Here is a 23,577-nt window from a genome sequence, read left to right as displayed (position 1 = left end):
TGGGTAGGAAAGGGTGGGAGGGAGTGGGGAGATGGACAGGAACCGGTAGAAGGGGGCGGAAGGTGAACAGTAATGGGTGGAATGGAGTAGGGAGGTGGGCAAGAAAAAGTGGATGGAGGTGGAGAGGAGGGTAGGAAAGGGTGGAAAGAGGTGGAGAGGTGGGGGTGGATCCTCTGCAGAGAGGAGGCCCCCCTCCCCGATGCTGGGTGTATAGCGCTCTACACCCAGGAGAATGGCTGACATCTAAAACACTGAAACATCAAATGTTGACATGCATGTTGACCAACAGGAACTTTCAGTCGTTGTTAGTGGGATAGACCTGGAGGAATCATGAAAGCATATTGCTAAATGAAAGAAGAAAATCTAAAAAGGCTTCCTAGCATACCACATTCTGGAACAGGCAATGATGAATACACTAAAAATATTACTGGTTTCCAGGGGCTGAGGGCTGGGGTTGGGGCAAGGGGGATTGATTAATTAGGTGGAACACACAGGAGCTCTAAGATGGTGAAACAATTCTGTGGGACAATACAATGACGAATACTTGCCATTACACCCTTATCAAAATTTATAGCATCCCCAGCTTTAAGAGTGAGTCCTGATGTAAACCATGGACTTAAGAATGAGGTATCAATACAGTTCCATCAGTTGTAGCAAACATGTCATAATAATACAAAATGTAAATAAAAAGATAGACTTTGTGTGTGTGTGCAGCAAGCAGGGCAGGGCGGGTGGTGTAGATATGTAGGAACTCTAATTCTGATGAAGTTTTCTCTTTGTATTTTTGGATTAGCAATGCTCTAAAAATGAAGTTTATTCATCTATAAAACGATGCAAATGATTTGAATAGACACTTTACAAAAGGGAATATAGCAAACGGGAAAAAAAGCATATAAAAAGATGACCAATGTCATATGTCATTAAGAAGAGGCAAACAAAAACCAAAGAAGGTTCCAATACATGCTTATGAGAATGGCTAAAACCTGAAAATCTAAAATACTAAATATAAGAGAGGATATAGAATAACAGAAATTCTCATTCCTTGCTAGTTGTAATAAAAAATAGTACAGGCACACTTTTAAGTCAGTATTTTATGAAGCTAATCATATGACAAATTGGAAAAGTTAAAACTATAGAAACTGAAAACAGAAGACAGTTGCTAGGAGCTTTGTAGAAGTGCGGTGATTCACCTGAAAAGGGATGCACGGGAGAATTTTAGGCAGGTGGAATTTCAGGCAGTATGATACTTGGTTGGTAGATATGGGAGTCCATGCATTTTCCAAAATACATATAACTTCACATTCTAGTTAAATCTGATGTGTGTATTTAAAACTTTAATCACGTATTGGTTTTTTAAAGGGTCATGGGCTGCTGAAAAGACAGTGGTTTTTTTCAGGCACTAGAATAGGACAAGAAGCAACAATAAGGAAGCCTTTAACACAGGCTATGGGAGAGATGATATTAACTTCACTCACAGCAGTAAAGTGGAAAAACTAGGAATGGCATTTAGAGGTTGAAGGAACAAATGTTGCTGTCTGGACAGGAGAAGGAAGGAGTACAGGCTCTTTTAGAAGTAATACCTTGAGAAAGACAGAGGGGCATTCCCACCCCATTTCAGAGGGCAGTGGAGGCCTGCCTTAGGGCTAGGAGGCCCTATCCCACTGTGGATGGATGTGATTCTACCTCTCTTTCACCTTGCAGGTCTCAGGGATGGGAGGGGCTTATTCGGAGGTGAAAGACTCAGATGCACAGGGTCAGGCATCCCAGGCAGTATCAGGAGTCCAGGCACAGCCTCTCAGGAAGGCTGGAAGGGAATACCCATGACTGGTGGTGCCCCGCCCCTGTCCCTGTGCCTGCTGCCAGCTCTGGAGGACCCCATCAGGATCCCCAGATGTACAATTTTCTGACTTCCATTTTGGGAGTCAGCAGAAGGGGAGGTTGTCTCTGAGGAGGGCAGCTTCAGTTAAGCGGAGAGAGAAGTCCCAGAACTGGCCAAAAAACAAGAGAGATGTGGAAGGAAGGTGACCTCCCAACACGGAGGGGAGGCGCAGACTGCACCAAGCCACTCCCTGCTGCACCCCTGGAAAAAGGAGGGTGGGGTGTCAAGGACTGGGGAGGTGGGAGTGAAGAGGTCCGCAAGGCTTAGGGAGTGAGCAGGAAGGGTTGGAGGGCAGCCGGAAGGTGGGAAGGAAGGGATGGAAAAAAAGCGGAGAGGTGGGGGGTGGTCCCTCCTCAGAGAGGAGGCCCCGCCCCACGTTGACGCTGCCGTCAGCCCCGGACAACCACGTCAGGGTTCCCGGATGTGCTTTCCGACGGCCATCTTGGAAATCTGACGGATCGGAGGCATTTGTGCGGAGGCTCGAATCAAGTCAGCAGGGGGAAGAGTCTTAGACCTGGCCAGTCCTCAAGGTGAGGGCCCTGAGGAAGAACTGAGGGACCGCCTACCATAGACAGAAGAAACCCCGGCCTGCGCTGCGCTGCCGTGGAACTGGTAGGTCCCAGACAGGGAAATGGCCCCAGAAGAAGGGAGGAGGTGCCGGCCCTCCAGGGAATAAATAGGAAGACACTGAGGAGGGCTAGGGGAACCCCCACCTCAGAGGACAGATTCCCAGAGATTCCCACCCTGCTCCTCAAGAATCAGCCCTCGTAGAGCTCCCCAGTCAGCTCAGGTGGGGTGGCAGCCATCTTATTTCTGGGTGAGGGGCGTAGGGGAGGGGGAGGCCTTGGTCTGAGGGTCCCATGGCAAGTCAGCACGGGGAGCTGCCTCTGGTTGGCAGAGGGAAGATTCCCAGGCCCTGCTGGGGATAAGACTGAAGACTGAGGAGGAGTCACATGTGCATCAGAACGGACGTGAGGCTACCCCCACTGCCCCCATGGTAGAGTGCTGGGAGGTGGCTGCCACCGCCCTACCTCCTACTGCTCTCAGGGATGTGGAGGTTGCTCTGAGGTTTTGCCTTAGGCCAGCAGAGTGATGGGGGCTCGGCCCTCTCTGAGAAGCCGTGAAATTGCTAATTAAATTCTGAGGGGGCCATGCAGTCCAGAACTATGGGGCTCTGGGATTCTGGCCAGCCCCAGCTGTCAGCCCTGGCAGGCCCAAGACTCTACTTGCAGTCTTTAGGCTGAGGGGCCCCCTCACTTCCTCTTGCAGGTGCTCCAGGAACCAGGTGGTGACGAACTGGGTGTGAGGCACACATCCTAAAGTCAGCACAGCAGAGGAGGCCCAGGCAGTGCTAGGAGTCAAGGTGAGTGCACACCCTGGCTGTGTACCAAGGGCCCTACCCCTACAAACAGAGGAGACCCCACAGCACCCGGCCCTACCCACCTATTGCCATTCCTGGGGTCTCAGGCTCTGCCTGCCAGCTGTGCCCTGAGGTGTGTTCCCACATCCTCCTACAGGTTCCCAGCAGACAAACTCCCTAGGAAGACAGGAGACCTGTGAGGCCCTAGAGCACCACCTTAAGAGAAGAAGAGCTGTAAGGTGGCCTTTGTCAGAGCCATCATGGGTGAGTTTCTCAGCTGAGGCCACTCACACTGTCACTCTCTTCCACAGGCCCGTTGGATCTCATCATCCATATCCCTGTTGACACGTTTACCTGCTGCTCCTGAAGAAGTCGTTATGCCTCCCGTTCCAGGCGTTCCATTCCGCAACGCTGACAACGACTCCCCGACCTCGGTTGAGTTAGAGGACTGGGTAGATGCACAGTATCCCACAGATGAGGAAGAGGAGGAAGCCTCCTCCGTTTCCTCTTCCACTTTCTACTTAGTATATTCCCACTCTTCCTTCTCCCCATCCTCTTCTCTGAATCTTGGTCCTGAGGAGGAGGAGGAGGTGCCATCTGGTGTGATACCAAGTCTTTCCGAGAGCATTCCCAGTAGTCCTCCTCAGAGTCCTCCACAGGGTCCTTCCCAGAGTCCTCTGAGCTCCCGCTGCTCCTCTTTTTCATGGAGCCCATTCAGTGAGGAGTCTAGCAGCCAGAAAGAGGAGGATACAAGCACTTGTCAGGGCCTGCCAGACAGTGAGTCCTCTTTCACAGATACACTAGATGAAAAGGTGGCCGAGTTAGTGGAGTTCCTGCTCCTCAGATACGAAGCAGAGGAGCCTGTAACAGAGGCAGAGATGCTGATGATTGTCATCAAGTACAAAGACTACTTTCCTGTGATACTCCAGAGAGCCCGTGAGTTCATGGAGCTTCTTTTTGGCCTTGCCCTGATAGAAGTGGGCCCTGACCACTTCTGTGTGTTTGCAAACACAGTAGGCCTCACTGATGAGGGTAGTGATGACGAGGGCGTGCCCGAGAACAGCCTCCTGATTATTATTCTGAGTGTGATCTTCATAAAGGGCAACTGTGCCTCTGAGGAGGCCATCTGGGAAGTGCTGAATGCAGTAGGGGTATATGCTGGGAGGGAGCACTTCGTCTATGGGGAGCCTAGGGAGCTCCTCACTAAAGTTTGGGTGCAGGAACATTACCTGGAGTATCGGGAGGTGCCCCACAGTTCTCCTCCACGTTATGAATTCCTGTGGGGTCCGAGAGCCCATTCAGAAAGCATCAAGAGGAAAGTACTAGAGTTTTTAGCCAAGCTGAACAACACTGTCCCTAGTTCCTTTCCATCCTGGTACAAGGATGCTTTGAAAGATGTGGAAGAGAGAGCCCAGGCCATAATTGATACCCCAGATGATGCTGCTGTCATGGCCAGTGAAAGCCTCAGTGTCATGTCCAGCAATGTCTCCTTTTCTGAGTGAAGTCTAGGATAGTTTCTTCCCTTTGTGTTTGAACAGGGCAGTTTAGGTTCTAGGTAGTGGAGGGCCAGGTGGGGCTCGAGGAACGTAGTGTTCTTTGCATTTCTGTCCTGTGTGGGTGATGTAGAGATTTACCTGTTTTTCAGTACTTTCTAAATGCTTTTCCTTTGAATAGCAGGTTAGCTTCAGAGTGTTAATTTATGAATATTAGTCGCACATGTATTGCTGTTTATCTGGTTTAAGAGTAACAGTTTGATATTTTGTTAAAAAATGGAAATACCTTCTTCCTTATTTTGTGATCTGTAACAGGGTAGTGTGGTATTGTAATAGGCATTTTTTTTTTTTTTACAATGTGCGATAACTCAGCAGTTAAATAGTGGAACAAAATTGAAGGATGGTCAGTAGTTTCATTTCCTTGTCCTGCTTATTCTTTTGTTCTTGAAAATTAAAGATATATACCTGGCTTTGCTTAGCTCGTTGAAGAAAGTAGCAGAAATTAAATATTAAGAAAAGAAAGCCCCACTGACTCCTTTATTTGCTGAACATTCTTTTAGTATTTGCTTGTGGAAGTCACTGTTAGTATTGGGGATACTAATAAAAGCATGACTTATCTCTACTCATAAAACAGTAGAGTCTAGGAGTAGAAGCCATATTAAGAAGGTGGTAAGATGTTCTCTACAATCTAAAGAACAAGTTAAAAAGGGGCTGGGGAGGTGAGACTCCAGATGCAAGCCTTCAAGTATAAAGGTCTTGAGATAAGGCAGCTTGGGGCTTTGGAAAACTGCAGTTGCTTCTCTGGGAGCTGGTAGTTAACGAAGCTGGGTGGTGGCAGGGACCAGACTCTCAGAGGGTGAGGGAAGAGCCTGGAATGGAAAACTGCTCTGAGCAGTTGCTTCTGGGCGGAGGATGAAGCAGAGGGGAGTCTCCACCTGGGGAAGTCATGGAAGGTGTCCTGTGGCTCTGTAACTGGTGAGCTTGAACACAGTGCAAGGACTAGGTGATTGATACCCATCATCTGCAAGAGTTTCCTGAGAAATGTGGTGATAATTCCTTGAAGTGGTTCCCAGAAGCCTCTAGGCTGGCCCTCACTGATCTGGCATGGGAGAGCCAGAGCCCACTCCATGGAAAGGCCATTGAATTAGGTTATTTTGAATCTAATGTGGGCAACTCCAAGCAAGGGCTAGATTTTTAGTGGAGGATACATAAAAATAGTGCTTTGGATCGACGAGCACTGGGGAAGGTGAAAAGGAGTTGGTCCTTGACTCAAATTCCGGGATCATTGAGTTGCATTCCACATGGGGAATTCTCTACCTACCCAAATTATACAATATATCATTTTGGAAAGAAAATGTACTGAGTTTTATTTATGAAGCCAGATTTTTGGTTGAGTTGGTACTCCATGACGTATTCAGCTAAATATGCTCTGAGATGTTTTGGATCATAAAACAAGAGTGAAATTTTTCATAAAAGACAGTGGTAGCCTTGGGGTTATAATCATATTGATAACAACTGCCATTTGTTAAAATTCCAGTGTATGCTTGGCACTGTGCCAGGTGTTTTACTCACATTATAAACATCCAGCAATTCTACAAGGCAGGGCTTATGAAACCCCTTTTACAGATGAAGAACCTGAGGCTCACAGTCCTTGATGAATTCAGTAAGATCACATGGCTAGAAAGTGACAGTGCTGGCACTTGAGCCTTGCTCTGAATTCATCTTGACTCATACTGTCCCTCTCTTCCCAGCCTGAGGAAGGCGTTTTAAGCTACTTCTCTGCACACTTGTTATCATCTCTCAGATGACATAAAGATGAACCCTGTGTCCAAGGTATTCGGGTAGGCTGGGAGAAGAATGGTGACAATGAGAATAAATACAATTTGCGGATCATTGTGGGCTTAGTTTACCTGCTCCTATTCTGAGCCCTAGGTTTCTTGAGAGCTGACTCTGTCCAGGTGCCAGCAGTTCTGTCCAGCCTCAGCACTTTCCCACTTTACGGCACCCTCCTTCTGATCGCTCCTGTGTGCTCTCTCCAGCAACTCTGGAACCTGTCCTGCTGACCAGCTCGTCCCTACAATCTCTCTGTGAAGGCTGTGCCCCGCTTCCAGTGTAACAGCCCAGAATCGCAGTCCTTCCCCTGACATAAACGCCTCCCCATCCCTGCAGAAGTTCCCTGACTGATCCATCCCTCCCCACCGGCTCCTGTGTGATAAAAGCAATTCGATGTAAATTTTCAGTTTGGATAGTGACAATTCCATATCTATCCTGGGCATCCTCAAACACTCTCAAAATACTCCCACATAGGGTGGTGAGTAGAATCTGATTTGCCACATAATATACTGATTCTAGGCATGTAATCCTAGGGTAAGAGAGTTTTTGAGATCATCCTAATATTTGATATTTGTATTAGGATTTTAGTATATGATATTTGTAGTAACATTGTTTGAAACAGGCCACTGAAGAGATACACAGATGAATGAGCTATACTAGGTGGTCAAAAACCAAAGCTTCCTTCATAAACTTGGTATATGAGATGAGACTGTGGGAATCACTTTGTAAATAAATGACAAGGAGTTGAATTTCTGAAAAATAGAAAAATAACAAAATCCTGAATACTGCCTAGGAGGTGACAAGGGTTCCTTAGCTAGCTCTGATGAGCAAAGAAAACAATGGTTGACCATCTTTCCATTGTCCTTTGTCTGCGTACCTGCCGCACAGGAAAATCCTGGTTTGCAGTGTGCCACAGGCACATGTGCAGTTGTTCAAGAATGTTCAGTTATATGAAGGGGAGCAGAGGCTCTCAGGGTAGGATATACACCAAAAGGCATGAGAGGATCCTCAGCCTAAAGAAATTGTTATAAAAAGGACGGTGCAGTAAAGTGCTGAGAGAATAAGGTTGACCCTCCTTGCCAAGACTTACAGAATTGTTTTAAAACCTATTGTTGTAATGCTTTCTTTGAAACTGCCAATCACCTCGTAGGTGCAATAAAAACGGGAAGATTTCAAGGCAATGCTGGCTTTCTCGTAAACAATTCCAAGAAATTAAAAGACTTACTGTCATAAATTATAATAGGTGCTTTTAATTGCGCACCATAATGGCTTATGTGAGACATTACAATTGCCAATCTCCTCCTTGTCTAACTTGTCTTCCTGGTTGGTTCATTTGCAGTTAGACAGAAGCCAGTGCATCATTCCAATGCTTTCGTTTCTTTTCAGCAGTTAACATCTGTTATGATGTAAAGCTACAAGTTGAAAGCAGCTAGGATACCTGGGTAATGTGAGAGCCAAGACTCACTGTGTATTATTATACCATAACAGCATACCACAGACTGGGTGACTTAAACAATACCCATGTATTTTCTCACATTTCTGGAGGCTAAAAATCCAAGAACAAGATTTTTGCCAGTTGATTTCTTCTGTGGCCTCTCCTTGACTTGCAGATGGCCACTTTCTCACTGAATTTTTACATGGTTGTCCCTTGGTCTGTGTGTCTGTATCCTAATCTCCTCTTCTTATGAGGACACCTACCAGTAATATTGAATAAGACCCTAATAATAAGACCTCATTTTAACTTAATTACCTCTTTAAAGGCTCTGTCTCCAAATACAGTGACATTCTGAGGTACTGGGGGTTAAGACTTGGATATATCCCTTTGGAGGGAGAGGCGGAACTCAGCCCATAACACGCTGTCAACTATAATCAGAATTTAAACGTGTTAAGCCATGTAAATTTCAGGAAATTTTTTCATTTCATCAGCTTACTGTTACTTTATCTGACTACTGCACTGCTACTCTTCTTTTTCTTAGGCTTACTTTAATGCTTTTCTCACAAATAAATACTGCATATATTATTGTTGCAAAAAATTATAAAAATACACAGAAACCACATTTCTTCCCTTTGTAAAGATTCTCGATTCAGCTCTTACTCAGAAGTTCCCACAATTAACAACGTGGTGTGTAAATTTTAGAAGCTGATTTCAAGATTTTAAATGACAGATGTGGTAATACAGACACACACACAGATATTACATATATATTTATATATGTGTGCCTATAAATATAACTATACATGGGTAATGATATACATATAGGTATGTGAGTTACCTTTGCACTATCATAGGTTAAATTCCGTTTATATTAAAATGTGGCATTATTTGGAGATAGGATTATTTCAGAGGCAATCAAGTTAAAATGAGGTTATTAATGCTGGCCCTAATTAAATATCACAGGAGTCATTATTAAGAGGAGAAATTTGGACATAGAGATATGAGTAGAGGGATGACAGTGTGAGCATGCATGGATTGAAGACAGCCATCTACAAGGCAAGGAGAGAGGCCCGGAAAACATCCTTCCCTCACAGCCCTCAGCAGGAACCAACCTTGTGAACGCCTTGCCCTGTGACTACCAGACTCCAAAACTATGAGACAATAAATGTCTGCTGTTCATATCATCCAGGTTGAGGTACTTTGCTATGGCAGGCCTAACAAACCAATATACCCACTTATTCAAATGGATCCAAAATCTTTGCCTCACAGCACATATACATCTATCTTACTTTTGGACCTACTCCCTAGAATTCCCATTTATTTCTTGCATTAACACACTGAACAAATCTCCTCCTCGTGAACACACACGTGTTTCTCTTTTGTGGCTATAATAAATACAATCAGCATATTTAAGCATAAATTCTGGGATAAATGCATATAATTACTTATAAGGAATGCATATTAATGTGGAAACTGAGTGAGTGTGAACAGAGTATGAATATTTTGTATTTTTTTATAATGTTGAGGGCTTTTTCCCAAAATGTTTCACCAGTTAATTTCCTCACACATTTGTCCATGGGGAAATGATCCATTTTTACAAGCATTTTATCACAATGTTAAATGTTGGTCAAACTTATGGGTGCAAACACTAGGTGACCTTGGATGTGATGAGGAATTTTTCAGATGAAACACTAAAAATACCAGCAATCTAAGATAAGGAGAAAAAATGGACTCTAATAAAATTAAATACTTCCACTGTGAAAAGATACTGCTAAGATAATGAAAAGACAAGCAAGAGAAAGGGATAAGTATTCTGTGATACATATATCTGATAAAAGATAGTATTTTAATATGCATAAAACTCTGAAAACCCAATCATAAGAAAACAGAAACCCAATTTAAAATGAGAAAAGAAATCTGAACAGGCACCCCACCAAAGAATAACTATATAGGAATGGAAAATAAGCATGTATAAGAAAACTGTTCAATGTCATATGACATTAAAGAATTGCAAATTAAAGCACCTAGGAGATAGCACTCTACGCCCAGGAGAATGGCTGAATTCCCAAACACTGAAACATCAAATGTTGACATGCATGTTGAGCAACAGGAACTTTCAGGCGCTGTTAGTGAGATAGACCTGGAGGAATCCATGAATGCATGTTGCTAAGTGAAAGAATAGCTAAAAAGGCGACGTAATGTAGGATTCCAGTCATACAATATTGTTGAACGGGCAACTATGAATACATTAAAAATATCAGTAGTTTCCACAGGCTGATGGGTTGGGGGTGGGACATGGGGATTGATAAATAGGTGGAGTACACAGGAGATTTAGGATGGTGAAACAATTCTGTATGATACTGGAATCATGAATACTTGCCATTACACACGTATCAAAACGTGTAGCATCCCCAATGTTGAGTGAGTCCTGATGTAAACTGTGGACTTTACTTAATAATGAGGCATCAATGGAGGTCAAATCAACTGTAGCAAACCTGCCATAATAATACAAGATGTAAATAATAGGAGACACTGTGTGTGTGTGTGTGTGTGTGTGTGTGTGTGCGCGCGCACATGGGGCAGGGCAGGAGGATGGAGTAGATACGTAGGAATTCTCTGTACTTTTGAGGAGGTTTTCTCTTTGTATTTTTGGATTAACAATGCTCTAAAAATGAAGTCTATTCATTTTTTAAAAGATGCAAATGATTTGAACAGACATTTTACCCAAGAGGATACACCCACTGCAAAGAGGCATATAACGTCATTTGTCATTAGGGAGATGCAAACGAAAAACAAAAAAAAATCGGAATGCACACTTATTTGAATGACTACAATCTGACAATCTAAAATGCCAAATGTAAGAGAGGATATGGAACAACGGGAATTCTAACTCCTTGCTAGTTGTGATGAAAAATGATACAGCCACACTTTTAAACTCATATTTTATGGACTTATTCATATGACAAATTGTGAAGGTTAAAACAATGTGAACTGAAAAGAGCGCATAGTTACTAGGAGCTGTGGAGAAATGTAGTGACTGACCTCAAACCAGATGCACATGGGACTTTGAGGGTGATGGAACTGGTCAGTATGATACTTGGGAGGTAGATGTAGGACTCAATGCATTTGCCAAAACACATATAACTTCACATCATAGTTAAATCTGAAGTGTGTATATTAAAAAATAATCACGAATTGGATTTTTAAAAGGATCCCGGGCTGCTGAACAGATGATGGGTTTTTCTGGGACAAGAATAAGAAAAGAAGCAACAATAAAGAAGCCTTTGACATAGGCTAGGTGAGAGCTGATATTAACTTCACACACAGCAGTAAAGTGGAAGGATTTGGAATGGATTTTAGAAGAAAGGTTGCTGTCTGGACAGAAGAGGGAGGGAGTACAGGCCCTGGGAGGCCCAATCACACTGTGGATGGATGCGATTCTCCCTCTCTTCCACCTTGCAGGTCTCAGGGATGGGAGGGGCTTATTCGGAGGTGAAAGACTCAGATGGCCAGAGGCAGGCAGCCCAGGCAGTTTCAGGAGTCCAGGCGCAGACCCTAGGAAGGTTGGAAGGGAATGCCCATGGATGGTAGTGCCCCTGCCCTGTCCCTGTGCCTGTGGCCAGCTCTGGAGGACATCAGGGATGCCAGATGTGCAACTTTCTGACTTCCATTTTAGGAGTCAGCCAGAGGGGAAGATTTCTCTGAGGAGGGCAGCTTCAGTTAAGCAGAGGGAGGAACCCCAGGGCTGGCCACTCAACGAGAAGAGAACTCTGTGGAAGGACAGTGACCTCCCACCACGAAGCACCCGGCACTACCCACCTACTCCCAGTTTCTGAGTCTGGGGCTTTGCCTGCCATCTGTGCCCCGAGGTGCTCTCTCACATCCTCCTACAGGTTCCCAGGGAACAAACCCCTTATGAAGACAGGACACCTGTGAGGCCCTAGAGCACCACCTTAAGAGAAGAAGAGCTGTAAGTTGGCCTTTGTCAGAGCCATCATGGGTGAGTTTCTCAGCTGAGGCCACTCGCAGTGTCCCTCCCCGCCTCATGCCTCTGGGATCCCATCCTCCCCATCCCTGCTCAAAGGATGCTACTTCTGAACAAGAGTCATCACGCCTCTCTTCCCAAGCCTTTCCCGCCTCAACTTTGAGCAAGACTTCCAGACCCCAATTCTGATATAGGTCTTCATAGATGCACAGGATTCCACAGAAGAGGAGGAGGAGGAAGCCTTCTCCATTTCGTCTTCCTCTTTCCACTTTTATTCCCCTCCTGCTCTTCCTCCTCCTCCTCCTCATTCTCTACTCTGATTCTGGATGCTCCAGCGGACGAGGTCATGCCTGCTGCTGGGTTTCCAATTCTTCCCCAGAGTGCTCCCAGGATTCCTCTTCATGATCCTCCCCAGAGACCTCTGAGCTCCTGCTCTTTCTCCTCTTTGTGAGGCCCATTGGATGAGGAGTCCAGCAGACAAAAGGTGGAGGATGCACCTATATGGCATGCCTTGTCACACAGTGAATCCTTGCTCACATATGCACTGGATGAAAAGGTGCCTGAGTTGGTGCAGTTTCTTCTCCTCAAATATCAAATAAAGGAGCCTGTCACAAAGGCTGAGATGCTGACGACTGTCATCAAGAAGTATAAGGACTGCTTTCCTATGATCTTTGGGAAAGCTCATGAGTTCATGGAACTAATGTTTGGCATTGCCCTGACTGAGATGGACACCAACAACCACTCCGGTGTCTTTGAACACACAGTAGAACTCAGCGACCAGGGGAGGCTGAGTGATGGCCAGGGAATGTCCAAGAACCACCTCCTAATTCTTATTCTGAGTGTGGTCTTCATAAAGGGCAGCTGTGCCTCTGTGGAGGTCATTTGGGAAGTGCTGAATTTGATAGGGGGGTATGCTTGGAGGGAGCCCTTCATTTATGGGGAACCCAGGGAGCTCCTCACTATAGACTGGGTGCAGAGAAAGTACCTGGAGTACCGGGAGGTGCCCTACAATGCTCGTCCACATTATGAATTATTGTGAGGTCTAAGAGCCCATTCAGGAATCAGCAAGAGGAAAGTCCTGGAGCTTTAGCCAAGCTATACAGTACCGTTGCTAGTTCCTTTCTATCCTGGTACATGGATGCTTTGAAAGATGTGGAAGGCAGAAACCAGGCCGTAATTGACACCACAGATGAGGCTACTTCCACGGCCAGTGCAAGCCCCAGTATCATGTCCACCAACTTCTGTCCTGAGTCAAGTCTGAGGCTGATTCCCCCTCTGTGTTTGAAGAGGGCAGTCGAGGTTCTAATCAGGGGAGGACGAGAGTGGAGCTGGAGGGACCACAGTGTTCTTTGTGTCCCTGTTTCACATGAGTGACTTAGAATTTAACATTTTGTATGTTGGGGGGGGGGCAGTATTTTTCAAATGCTTCCCCTTTTGGTTGGCTTAATTCACTTCAGAATCTTAGTTCATGAAAATCGTCACACATGTATTGCTGTTTATCTAGTTAAGAGTAAGGATTTGATAGTTTGTAAGGAAAAAATGAAAACCTTCTGTCTTATGATCTGAAACAGTAGAATGTGGTGTTGGGATTGGATTGGAATTTTCTTTGAAATATGAAAGAACTCAGTATTTAAATAGAGGAACAAAATAAAGGATTGTTAATGTTTGACATTCCTCATCCTCTTTATTCTGTTGCTCTTGAAAATTAATATTTTTGTTGGAAGTTCCTTTATTTATTTTTATTATTATTATTATTATTATACTTTAAGTTTTAGGGTACATGTGCACAATGTGCAGGTTTGTTACATATGTATCCATGTGCCATGGAAAATTAATTTTTTTATTATACTTTAAGTTCTAGGGTACATGTGCACAATGTGCAGGTTTGTTACATATGTATACATGTGCCATGTTGGTGTGCTGCACCCATTAACTCGTCATTTACATTAGGTATATCTCCTACTGCTATCCCTCCCCCCTCCTCCCACCCCATGACGGGCCCCGGTGTGTGATGTTCCTCTCCCTGTGTCCATGTGTTCTCATTGTTCAACTCTCACTTATGAGTGAGAATATGCGGTGTTTGGTTTTCTGCTCATGTGTTCATTTGCTGAGAATGATGCTTTCCAGCTTCATCCATGTCCCTACAAAGGACATGAACTCATCCTTTTTATGGCTGCATAGTATTCCATGGTGTGTATGTGCCACATTGTCTTAATCCAGTCTATGCTATATATCTGGATTTGTTTGGCTTATTCAAGAAAGTAGCAGAATTTAATCTTAATAAAAGCATCAATGACTCCTTTATCTGCTGAACATTATTTCAGCATTTGCTTGTGGAAAGCACTGTTAGCAGTGGGGATACCATCAAAACAAGGTTTATTCCTACCCATAACACGGTATAGTCTAGGTTCAGAAGCCATATCAGGAAGGGTAAGATTTTCTCTATGATCTAAAGAATGAGTTTAAACAGTGGGGACGTGAGACTTTAGATGGGGCCTTCAAGTAAAAAGGTACTGCGTTAAAGCAGTTCGGGGCTTCAGGAAACTGCAGGTGATTCTGTGGGGGCTGATTGTCATGAAGCTGGGTGGTGGCAGGGCCCAGACTCTCAGAAGGTGAGAGAAAAGCCTGGAATGGAAAACTACTTGTGTAGTTCCCTCTGGGTGGAGGATGAAGCAGAGAGGAGTCTCCACATGGGGAAGTAATGGAAGGTGTTATGTGGCTGTGTAACTGGTGAGCCTGAACACAGTGCAAGGACTAGGTGATTGATACCCATCATCTGCAAGGGTTTCCTGAGAAATGTGGTGATAATTCCTTGAAATGCTGCTCAGAAGCCTCTAGGCTGGCCCTCATTTGCCAGGCCTGGGAGAGCCAGAGCCCATTCCATTGACAGGACTTTTAGTTAGGTTATTTTGAGTGTAATGCGGGCAACTCTAAGCAAGGGCTAGATTTTTAGTGAAGCATAAATAAAAATAGTGGATTGGATGGACAAGCAAAGGGGAAGGTGAAAAGGAGTTTGTCCTTGACTCAAAATATGATCTTTCTGTTGCATTCCAGCTGCAGAAGTCTGGCCTTACCGAAATTATACAATATATCCTTTCAGAAAGACAATGTACTAAGTTTTATTTGTGAAGCTGAATTATTGGATGAGTTCTTATTACGTGATGTATTCAGCTACATATTTTCCCAGATTTTTGTGTAATAAAAAGAAGAGCTGAAGTTTTCAAAAAATGTAGTGGTAGCCTTTGGGGTTATAATCATATTTGATAACAGCTGCCATTTATCAAGTTCTAATGTATGTCAGAAACTGTGCCACATGCTTTACTCACATTCCATATCTTCCAGCAAATCTACAAGACAGGACTTATCCAACCCATTTTACACATGGAGAACCTGAGGCTCATAGTGCCTGATAACTTCCCCAGGATCACATGGCTAGAATGTGATAGGGCTGGTACTTGATCCCTGGTATGAATTCATCTAGGCCCACACTGTTCCCACTGCCCCCCAGCCTGAGGGAGGCCTTCTGCCTGTTATGTCATTTCTCTTCACACTTCTCAATATCTTTGAGGTGACCTAAAGATGACCCTATGGCTAAGATATTAGGTTAAGCCTAAACAAGGAAGGTGACACTGAGAGTGAAATACAATTCAGGACTTCTTGTTGCCTTTCTTTACTTAAAGTCCTCCTGTTGTGAGGCCTAGGTTTCTTGAGAGCTGACTCTGTCCAGGTGTCAGCAGTTGTGTTCAGTCCCAGCTCTTTCTCACATTATAGGACCCTCCTTTTGGCCTTCCCTGCGTGCTCCCTTGTCTAATTCTGGAACCTGGTCTGCTGATCAGCTTGTCACTAAGGCTTCTTCTTGTGAAGGCTGTGGTCTGCTCCCACGGCTATAGCCTGGAGTCACCTGCCCTTCTCCTGCCATAGGCCATTCCTACTCTCTGCAGACATTCCCTGACTGTTCCACCCCTCACCCTGGATCCTCTGTGATAAGAATAGCTCTTTGATGTAAATGTGCATTTTGGACAGTGATGTTTCAATACCTTTCATGGGCATCTTCAACACACTCTCAAAGCATTTCCAAATAAGCTCGTGAGTAGAATTTTATTTGCCACACAATATACTGGTTTTAGGGATGGAATCATCCTGATATTTGATATTAGTAGGATTTTAAAAAGATATATTATTCAAAACAGGCCACTGAACACATACACAGATGAATGGATTTTCATAGGTGATCCAAAACCCAAGCTTCCCCATAAACTTTGTAGTTTAGAAAAGACTACAGCAATCACTTTGTAAATAAACAACTACTAGAAGCCGAATTTCTAAAAAACAAAACTACCATAAAATTCTGAAGTCCACCCATGATGTGAACAAGGGTTCCTTGGCGGACATGCTAGCTCTGATGTAAAAAGAAAGCAGTAATGAACTATCCTTCCTCTGTCTCTGTGTAGCTGCACCAAAGGAAACTTCTGGTTTGCAGTGTATCACAGGCACCTGTACAACTGTAGGAATGGTCAGTCATTGGAAGGTAGCAGAGGTTCACAGGGTAAGATATTTAGCATACCTCAAAAGAATGAGAAAATTCTTAGCCTAAACAGATTTTATAGGTTATTAAAACGACAGTGCAGGCCGGGCATGCTGGCTCACTCCTGTAATCCCAGCACTTTGGGAGGCTGAGGCGGGTGCATCACCTGAGGTCAGGGGTTTGAGACCAGCCTGGCCAATATGGTGAAACCCCGTCTCTACTTAAAATACAAAAAAATTAGCCAGGCGTGGTGGTGGGCACCTGGAATCCCAGCTACTCGGGAGGCTGAGACAGGAGCATCACTTGAACCTGGGAGGCTGAGGTTGCAGTTTACCAAGATGGCACCACTGAACTCCAGCCTGGACGACAAGAGGGAGACTCTGTCCCACCACCCCACCAAAAAACAATGACAGTGCAGAAAATTGCTATTGAGGAAAAAAGGCGGAGCCCTCCCTGCCAAGAGTTAATAATTGTCTTAAAACTAGATGTAATACTGTATTTGAAATCGCAGTTTCCTAATAGGATCTGAAAATAGTTGGGAGATTTCACGGCAATGTTTGCCTTCCCAGAAACTATTCCAAGAAATGAAGGGACTTATTGTCATAAATGTTCATAGTTGCTTATAATTGAGCAATGTAACGGTTTATGGGAAAGACTACAAGTGCCCATTTCTATCTTGTCTACCTCTCTTTCCTGGGTGGCATATTTGCAGTTAGGGAGGAGCCAGTGAAACAATCCCATGCTTTCTTTTCACTTCAGCAGTTACCATATGTTGTCATGTGGAGCTCAAAGCTGAAAGCACCTTCGATTCCTGGATCACACGAGAGCCGAGACTCATCGTGTATTTGTTTATTATCCCATAATAAAATACCACAGACTGGGTGGCTTAAACAACAGAAATTTATTGTCTCACATTTCCGGAGACAGAAAATCCAAGATCAAGATGTTGGCTGATTTGATGTATCCTGTGGCTTTGTTCTATGGCTTGTAAATGGCTCTGCCTTCTGACTGAATTCTCACGTGGTTGGTACTTGGTATGTGTGTCTGTGTCCTAATTTCCACTTCTTATAAAGACATTAGTTATATTTAATAAGCTCCTACACGTATGACCTTATTGTACCTTAATCGCCTCTTCAAAAGTTCTATCTCCAAATACAGTGACATTCTGCAGTACTAGGGTTTAAGACCTTGGATATATGAATTTGGGGGAGGGGCACAATTCAGCCCATAACACCCCACCAACTCAAATCAGAATTGATGTGCATGACAGTAACCTTGTTGTGTAAAGCCGTTTACATTTCAGGAATATTTTTCTGTTCCATCAGCTTGCTGTTACTTTATCTGACTACGGCACTGCTCCTCTTCCTGTTTTTAAGTGTACTTCAATATTTTACTTTAAAGAAAATAGTGCATGTGTTCTTGTTGCAAAAACTTCTAAAAATTCATATCAATCACAATTTTCCGCTTTACAAAGTTTCTCTAAAAATCAGCCAACTACTCAGAAGTTGCCGCAATTAACGATGTGGTTTGTAAAAATTAAAAGCTGATTTCAGGCTTTTATACACATAGATGTGCATATATATATATATATATATATATATACATACACATATACATCTATACGTGGGAAATGATGCACATATAGATCTGCCACTTGCCTTTACCACTATTCTAAGTTGATCTGCCTCCTCCCCAAAATCCTATGTTAATCTCGAAATGTGGCATTATTTGGAAACAGGATCATTTTAGAGGCAATCAAGTTAACATGAGGTTATTAATATGGGCCTCAATCCGATATGACTGAAGTCCTTATAAAAGGGGGAAATTGGACACAGAGATACATACAGAGATATGATAAAGTGAACAGACACGGGGAGAAGACAGCCATCTACAAGGCAAGGCAAGGAAAGAGGCCTGGAAACCATCCTTCCTTCATAGCCTCAGAAGGAACCAACCTTGCATACACCTTGCTCTTGGACTGTCAGAATCCAAAACGGTGAGACAGTAAATTTCTGTTTATATCACCCAGCTTGTAGTAGTGTGCTATGGCATCCTAACAAAACAACATACTTGCTTATTACAATGGATGCAGAAGATTTCCACGAAAACACATGTAGATTTATGTTACTTTTGTAATAACTCCCTAGAATTCTAATTTATTTCTGTGAAATAACAAACTGAACAAATCTTCTCCTGATGAACATGTATTCATTTCTTCTTTGAGGCTGTAATTAATAGAACTACAATCAACAACTTTGAACATAAATTCTTGGGCAAATTCATGTCATTTCTTATAGGAAAGTCATATGAATGTGGAAACTGAGTCAAAATAAACAGAGCATGAATATTTTCTATTTTTTAACATGTTGCTGACTTATTTCCCAAAATGTTTCAGCACTTAATTTTCCCCAATAAATGTATATGAATACCTTATATTTTCACACACATACTTTATCAATCTTTTGAATTTTGGTCAAACTTATGAGTGCAATCTTTAGGTGACCTTGGGTTTGATCATCTAACTATTTTAGATGCAACACCAAAAGTACCAACCATCTATGAAAAAAGAGATACATTGAATTTCATTAAAATTAACAAATTCTATTCTGCCAAACACATCGCAAAGAGAATGAAAAACAAGCCAGAGACCGGGATAAAAGATTTGTGAAACCAGTAACTGACAAAAGACATACATTAAAATATACACTAAACTCTTAAGATCCAACTGTAAGGAAACAAAAAGTCTGATTTAAAATGGGCAAAAAAAAAAAAAAAAAAATCTGAACAGGCACCTCACCAGAGAATATATATGAATGTCAAGTAAGCATAAGAGAAGATTTTTAACATTACATGTCATTAAGAAATTGCAAATTAAGGCCCAGCGCGGTAGCTTGCGCCTGTAATCCCAGCACTTTGGGAGGCCGAGGCGGGTGGATCACAAGGTCAGGAGATCAAGACCATCCTGGCTAACATGATGAAACCCAATCTCTACTAAAAACACAAAAAAATTAGCTGGCCGTGGTGGCACATGCCTGTGGTCCCAGCTACTCTGGAGGCTGAGGCAGGAGAATCACTTGAACCCAGGAGGCGGGGGTTGCAGTGAGCTGAGATCGCACCACTGCACTCCAGCCTGGGCAACAGAGTGAGACGCCGTCTCAAAAAAAAAAAAAAAAAAAAAGAAAGAAAGAAATTGTAAATTTGAACAACCGAGGTATAGCACTAGATACTCATGAGAATGGCTGAAATCCATACCACTGAAACAACAAGGTTTGACAAGTATGTGGAGCAGCAGGAACTTTCAGTCATTATTAGTGGAGTGGTATAGATATAGAGGAATCTTGAAAGCATATTGCTAAGTGAAAAGAGAAAATATAAAAATGGTGCATAATTGATGATTCCAACCATATTCTGGAACAGGTAACTGTGGATACAATGAAAAGTTTTGTGGTTTGGGGGCCTCAGAGGAGGTAGGAGTTGGAGGGGGATAGATGAATAGGTGAAGCACACAGGAGATTTGGGATGAGGAAACAATTTTGTATGTCACTGTAAGGGTGAATACTTACCATTATACATTTGCCAAAACCAACATTATGTGCAACACTAAAACTGAGTCTTGATGTAAACTGTGGACTTCAATTAATGATATAGTAATACAGGTCAATCGATCTGGGCAAATGTGCAACATTATGACAAAATGTAAATAATAGGAGCTACTGTGTGTGTGTGTGTGTGTGTGTGGGCACACACGGGGTGGGGGAGTGGAGATATGTGGGAACTCTGTGTTTCTTAAGTTTGCTCTCTGAATTTTCTGATCAGGAATACTCTAAAAACATCTATTAGTTTTAAAAAGATGCCAAGTATTTGAACAGACACTTCACAAAAGAGAATATACCAATTCCTAAGAGGCATTTGAAAAGATGATCAACATCATCTGCCATTAGGGAAATGCAAATGAAAATCAGAAAATATTCCACTGCACACTTATTAGAATGACTCAAATCCCAAAATCTTAAAATACCAAATGTAATAGAGGATATGGAGCAACACAGATTCTCATTCTTTTCTAGTTAAAATGAAAAATGATACACCAACTCTTTTAGAAGAGAATGTGACATTCTGGGAAAGTCACAACTCTAGGAACTATTAATAAAAACAGAGCATAGCTTCTAAGGGCTTGGGAGGAGTGTAGAGATTGACTTCACAGGGGAATTTTAGGCTGATGGAACTGGTCAGTATGATACTTGGGTGGTAGATACAGGACTCTATGCATTTGTTACAATGCATCTAACTTTACATAATAGTTAAATCTGATGTGTGTAATCTTAGAAAATTAACCATGGTTTGCAATTTAAAAAAAAAAATGGCCTGCTGAAAAGACAATGGATTTTGCAGGGATAAAGAAAAACAATAAAGGAAGCAACCATAAGGAAACTGTTGCCATAGTCTAGGGGAGAGATGATGTTAGATTCACCCAAAGCCGTAGTAATGGAGGTTGACTTAAGTAGATGGATTTGGAATGAAATTTAGTAGTTGAGGGAAAAGAAGATGTTGTTGTACTGGATGGGGGTTAAGATAAAGAAATAGAGGCATCCAGCACACACACACACAAAATCTTGCCACCTTTGTTATTAACAAAAATGAAATTAAGCCAAGATTTAGTTCTTACAGTTTATTGTTAGAATTCATGTATGTTTTATAACCTCTCTGACACACACATAAATGTTACTTCTTCCTTAATATCTGGGAATGCCCTCTCCTCCCCCAATCCTGTGATCAACAAATCTACATTCATGGCAACTACGGTAAACCTTCACTGGCAGAGGCCGCATGTTCACTGAAGGCTGCAACTAAAGTGAGGAAAAGGAACTGAAGATGAGTCATTTGGGGCATGTTTGGAGAAGGGTTGCGTTCACTCCTTTTAAAAGCTCTCTGACACTGACCCACTGATTCAGTCCCAAGATCATTAGCCCCTCTCTCTTCTGGATGGAAGAATTCCTCCCAATAACAGGAGGCAAAAGGATAGGTTCCAATTTCCTTTTCACCTTCCATAAGAAGTGCTACCTTCTTGGGACCTCAGAAGAACAACTCCACGAGGATAATTCCCAAGGACATAGGGGCCAGAGCCGCAATTTACCCACCAGCTACCTCCATGTCTGGGAGAAGAGCTTCCTTGTCTGTGGGTTTCCACCTTGAGTGCTGAGGTTTGATCCACCAATCCTGGCTATGAGCAGAGACCAACTGCCCCTGGGACACTGAGCCAGAGCTGAAGAAAGAAGTCAGTTCATGAACGGCTGAGTTGATCCTGGCCATAGTGGATGAACAGAACCCCAACCCTCAGTGAAATCTCTGGCAAAGCCACACATCAACCTCTTTTGGAATCTCAGGGCTCCTGAGTCCTTTTGAGGGTCCTGTCAGGAGTAAGCGCAGCTTAAATTCCTTTCGTGTGGATCTCCAATCCATATGGAGAGGGTGATAGGCCTCTACTCCAATCACATTTGGGCAACCTGGCGCCGACTCTAAGTCAATAAAGTGTTTGTGGACCTGGTCAGGTTTCTGTCATCAACACAACATCCCCTGTTCATGACTTTCTGGAATAGTATTGCTCGTGTTATATTTCTTGGATCCCCAGAGTTCCAGAGGTCAGCAGAAGGACTGGTCTAATAGGAAGGGAAATAAATCCATCATTGTCCCAGGTAGCCTTCCTCTAGCCATTGTTGAGTTCTAAGTCCTACTCTGAGAAAGAAAAAGGCTCATGAAAGTAGCAAGGCCTTCTATAGGCTGAGATAAGGGGCCAGAAAGTGCTGCCATTTCCTCCCTTCCGCTTTGATTCAATTATCTTGCTTCCTCCTGTTATTGACATGACCAACGTCCCCAGCCTCTTTCAATCCTTTCACCTCTATCCTTACTGATGTTCTAATATGTTTTTACTGCTGACTCCCTAAAAATAATCTAAACAAAGGCTTATTTATTATTCTATATATGTCCGTGCATATTTGAATTTTTTTTTTTTTTTGTAGTACAGTGTTTTTAAAGTAGGATTTGAATCTCCTAGTAAGAGTTTTGTGTATGGTGTGAAGAAGGGTTCCACTTAAATTAGGGTTTTCATATGCATACTCAGCTCTTCCACTGACATCTGTTTCAACAAGACTGTTCCATGCTCTGAAGCTGTGAATTTTTTTTTTTAATCAGTTAAGAACGCATTTGCACAGGTTTAGTTGCTTTTGTTTTTCAGGACTGTCCATTCAGTTTCATTGGTCTATCGACCAACCCCTGCACCCAAACCTCAAACTCTTCATTACATTAGCTTCTTTGTAATTCTTACTACTGGGTAGACTAATTACTCTTTTTCAAGACTATATTGACTATGCTTGACCATTTGCATGTCTTTATATTTAGGATCAGGTGACTTACACATGTCCAAAACCATTTGCTTCTTTTGATTTGGGATTACAATTAATCTATATTGGCCTGTAGTCTCAGCTGCTCGGGAAGCTGAGGCAGGAGACTCACTTGAACCCAGGAGGCAGAGGTTGCAGTGAGCCGAGATCACACCATTGCACTTCAGCTTGGAGGATAGAGCAAGACTCCATCTTAAAAAAAAAAAAAAAAAAAAAAAAAAGAATAGTGGTTAAGGGTATGGACTTGCCCACCCTGTTATTTTGAGGTGACTCAGGAAAAACCAAAACGTCCACAAAGGCAGTCTGAGCGAACCGTAACTTGATTTAAACATTTTGCACTCGGAATAGGAACAGCTCCGGTCTCCAGCTCCCAGCCCCAGCGACACAGAAGACTGGTGATTTCTGCATTTCTGCTTGAGGTACCGGTTTCATCTCACTAGGGAGTGCCTAACAGTGGGTGCAGGACAGACGGTGAAGCGCACTGTGCGCGAGCCGAAGCAGGGCGAGGCATTGCCTCACTCGGGAAGTGCAAGGGGTCAGGGAGTTCCCTTTCCTAGTCAAAGAAAGGGGAAACAGACGGCACCTGGAATATCGGGTCAGTCCCATCCTAATACTGCGCTTCTCCAACGGGCCTGGAAAAACGGCACACTAGGAGATTGTGTCCCGCAC

The 23,577-nt window shown here is 43.3% G+C and overlaps 2 protein-coding genes and 1 pseudogene across 3 annotated transcripts in view; all 3 read left to right on the top strand.

Annotated features, from left to right (window-relative positions):
* The first annotated feature begins 2,304 nt into the window (after positions 1 to 2,304).
* Positions 2,305 to 5,264, top strand: LOC116811424 (melanoma-associated antigen C2). 2 transcript variants are annotated; one of them, XM_032756465.1, is made up of 3 exons: positions 2,305 to 2,491; positions 3,149 to 3,242; positions 3,551 to 5,264. In XM_032756465.1, exon 3 carries the CDS (start codon positions 3,617 to 3,619, stop codon positions 4,739 to 4,741), a length of 1,125 nt encoding a protein of 374 aa, XP_032612356.1. In that variant the 5' UTR covers positions 2,305 to 2,491; positions 3,149 to 3,242; positions 3,551 to 3,616; the 3' UTR covers positions 4,742 to 5,264. The 2 variants fall into 2 exon arrangements, with proteins under 2 accessions (XP_032612356.1, XP_058297640.1); XM_058441657.1 differs by having other exon boundaries at positions 2,393 to 2,409; positions 3,551 to 5,196.
* Positions 5,265 to 9,026: 3,762 nt separating this feature from the next.
* Positions 9,027 to 13,075, top strand: LOC116811209 (melanoma-associated antigen C2-like; annotated as a pseudogene).
* A 5,231-nt stretch (positions 13,076 to 18,306) lies between these two features.
* The window catches only part of MAGEC1 (MAGE family member C1), a 39,434-nt gene continuing 34,163 nt past the window's right edge, over positions 18,307 to 23,577 (top strand). The window contains 1 exon segment of the mRNA XM_058441362.1: positions 18,307 to 18,506. Within this exon segment, the coding sequence (XP_058297345.1) occupies positions 18,307 to 18,506 (200 nt within the window).

This window comes from Hylobates moloch, unplaced genomic scaffold (assembly GCF_009828535.3).
Source record: "Hylobates moloch isolate HMO894 unplaced genomic scaffold, HMol_V3 SCAFFOLD_7, whole genome shotgun sequence".
NCBI classification, from domain to species: Eukaryota; Metazoa; Chordata; class Mammalia; order Primates; family Hylobatidae; genus Hylobates; species Hylobates moloch.
The sequence above is the reverse complement of the archived record's forward strand: the minus strand, read 5'-3'. Positions and strand labels throughout refer to the sequence as shown.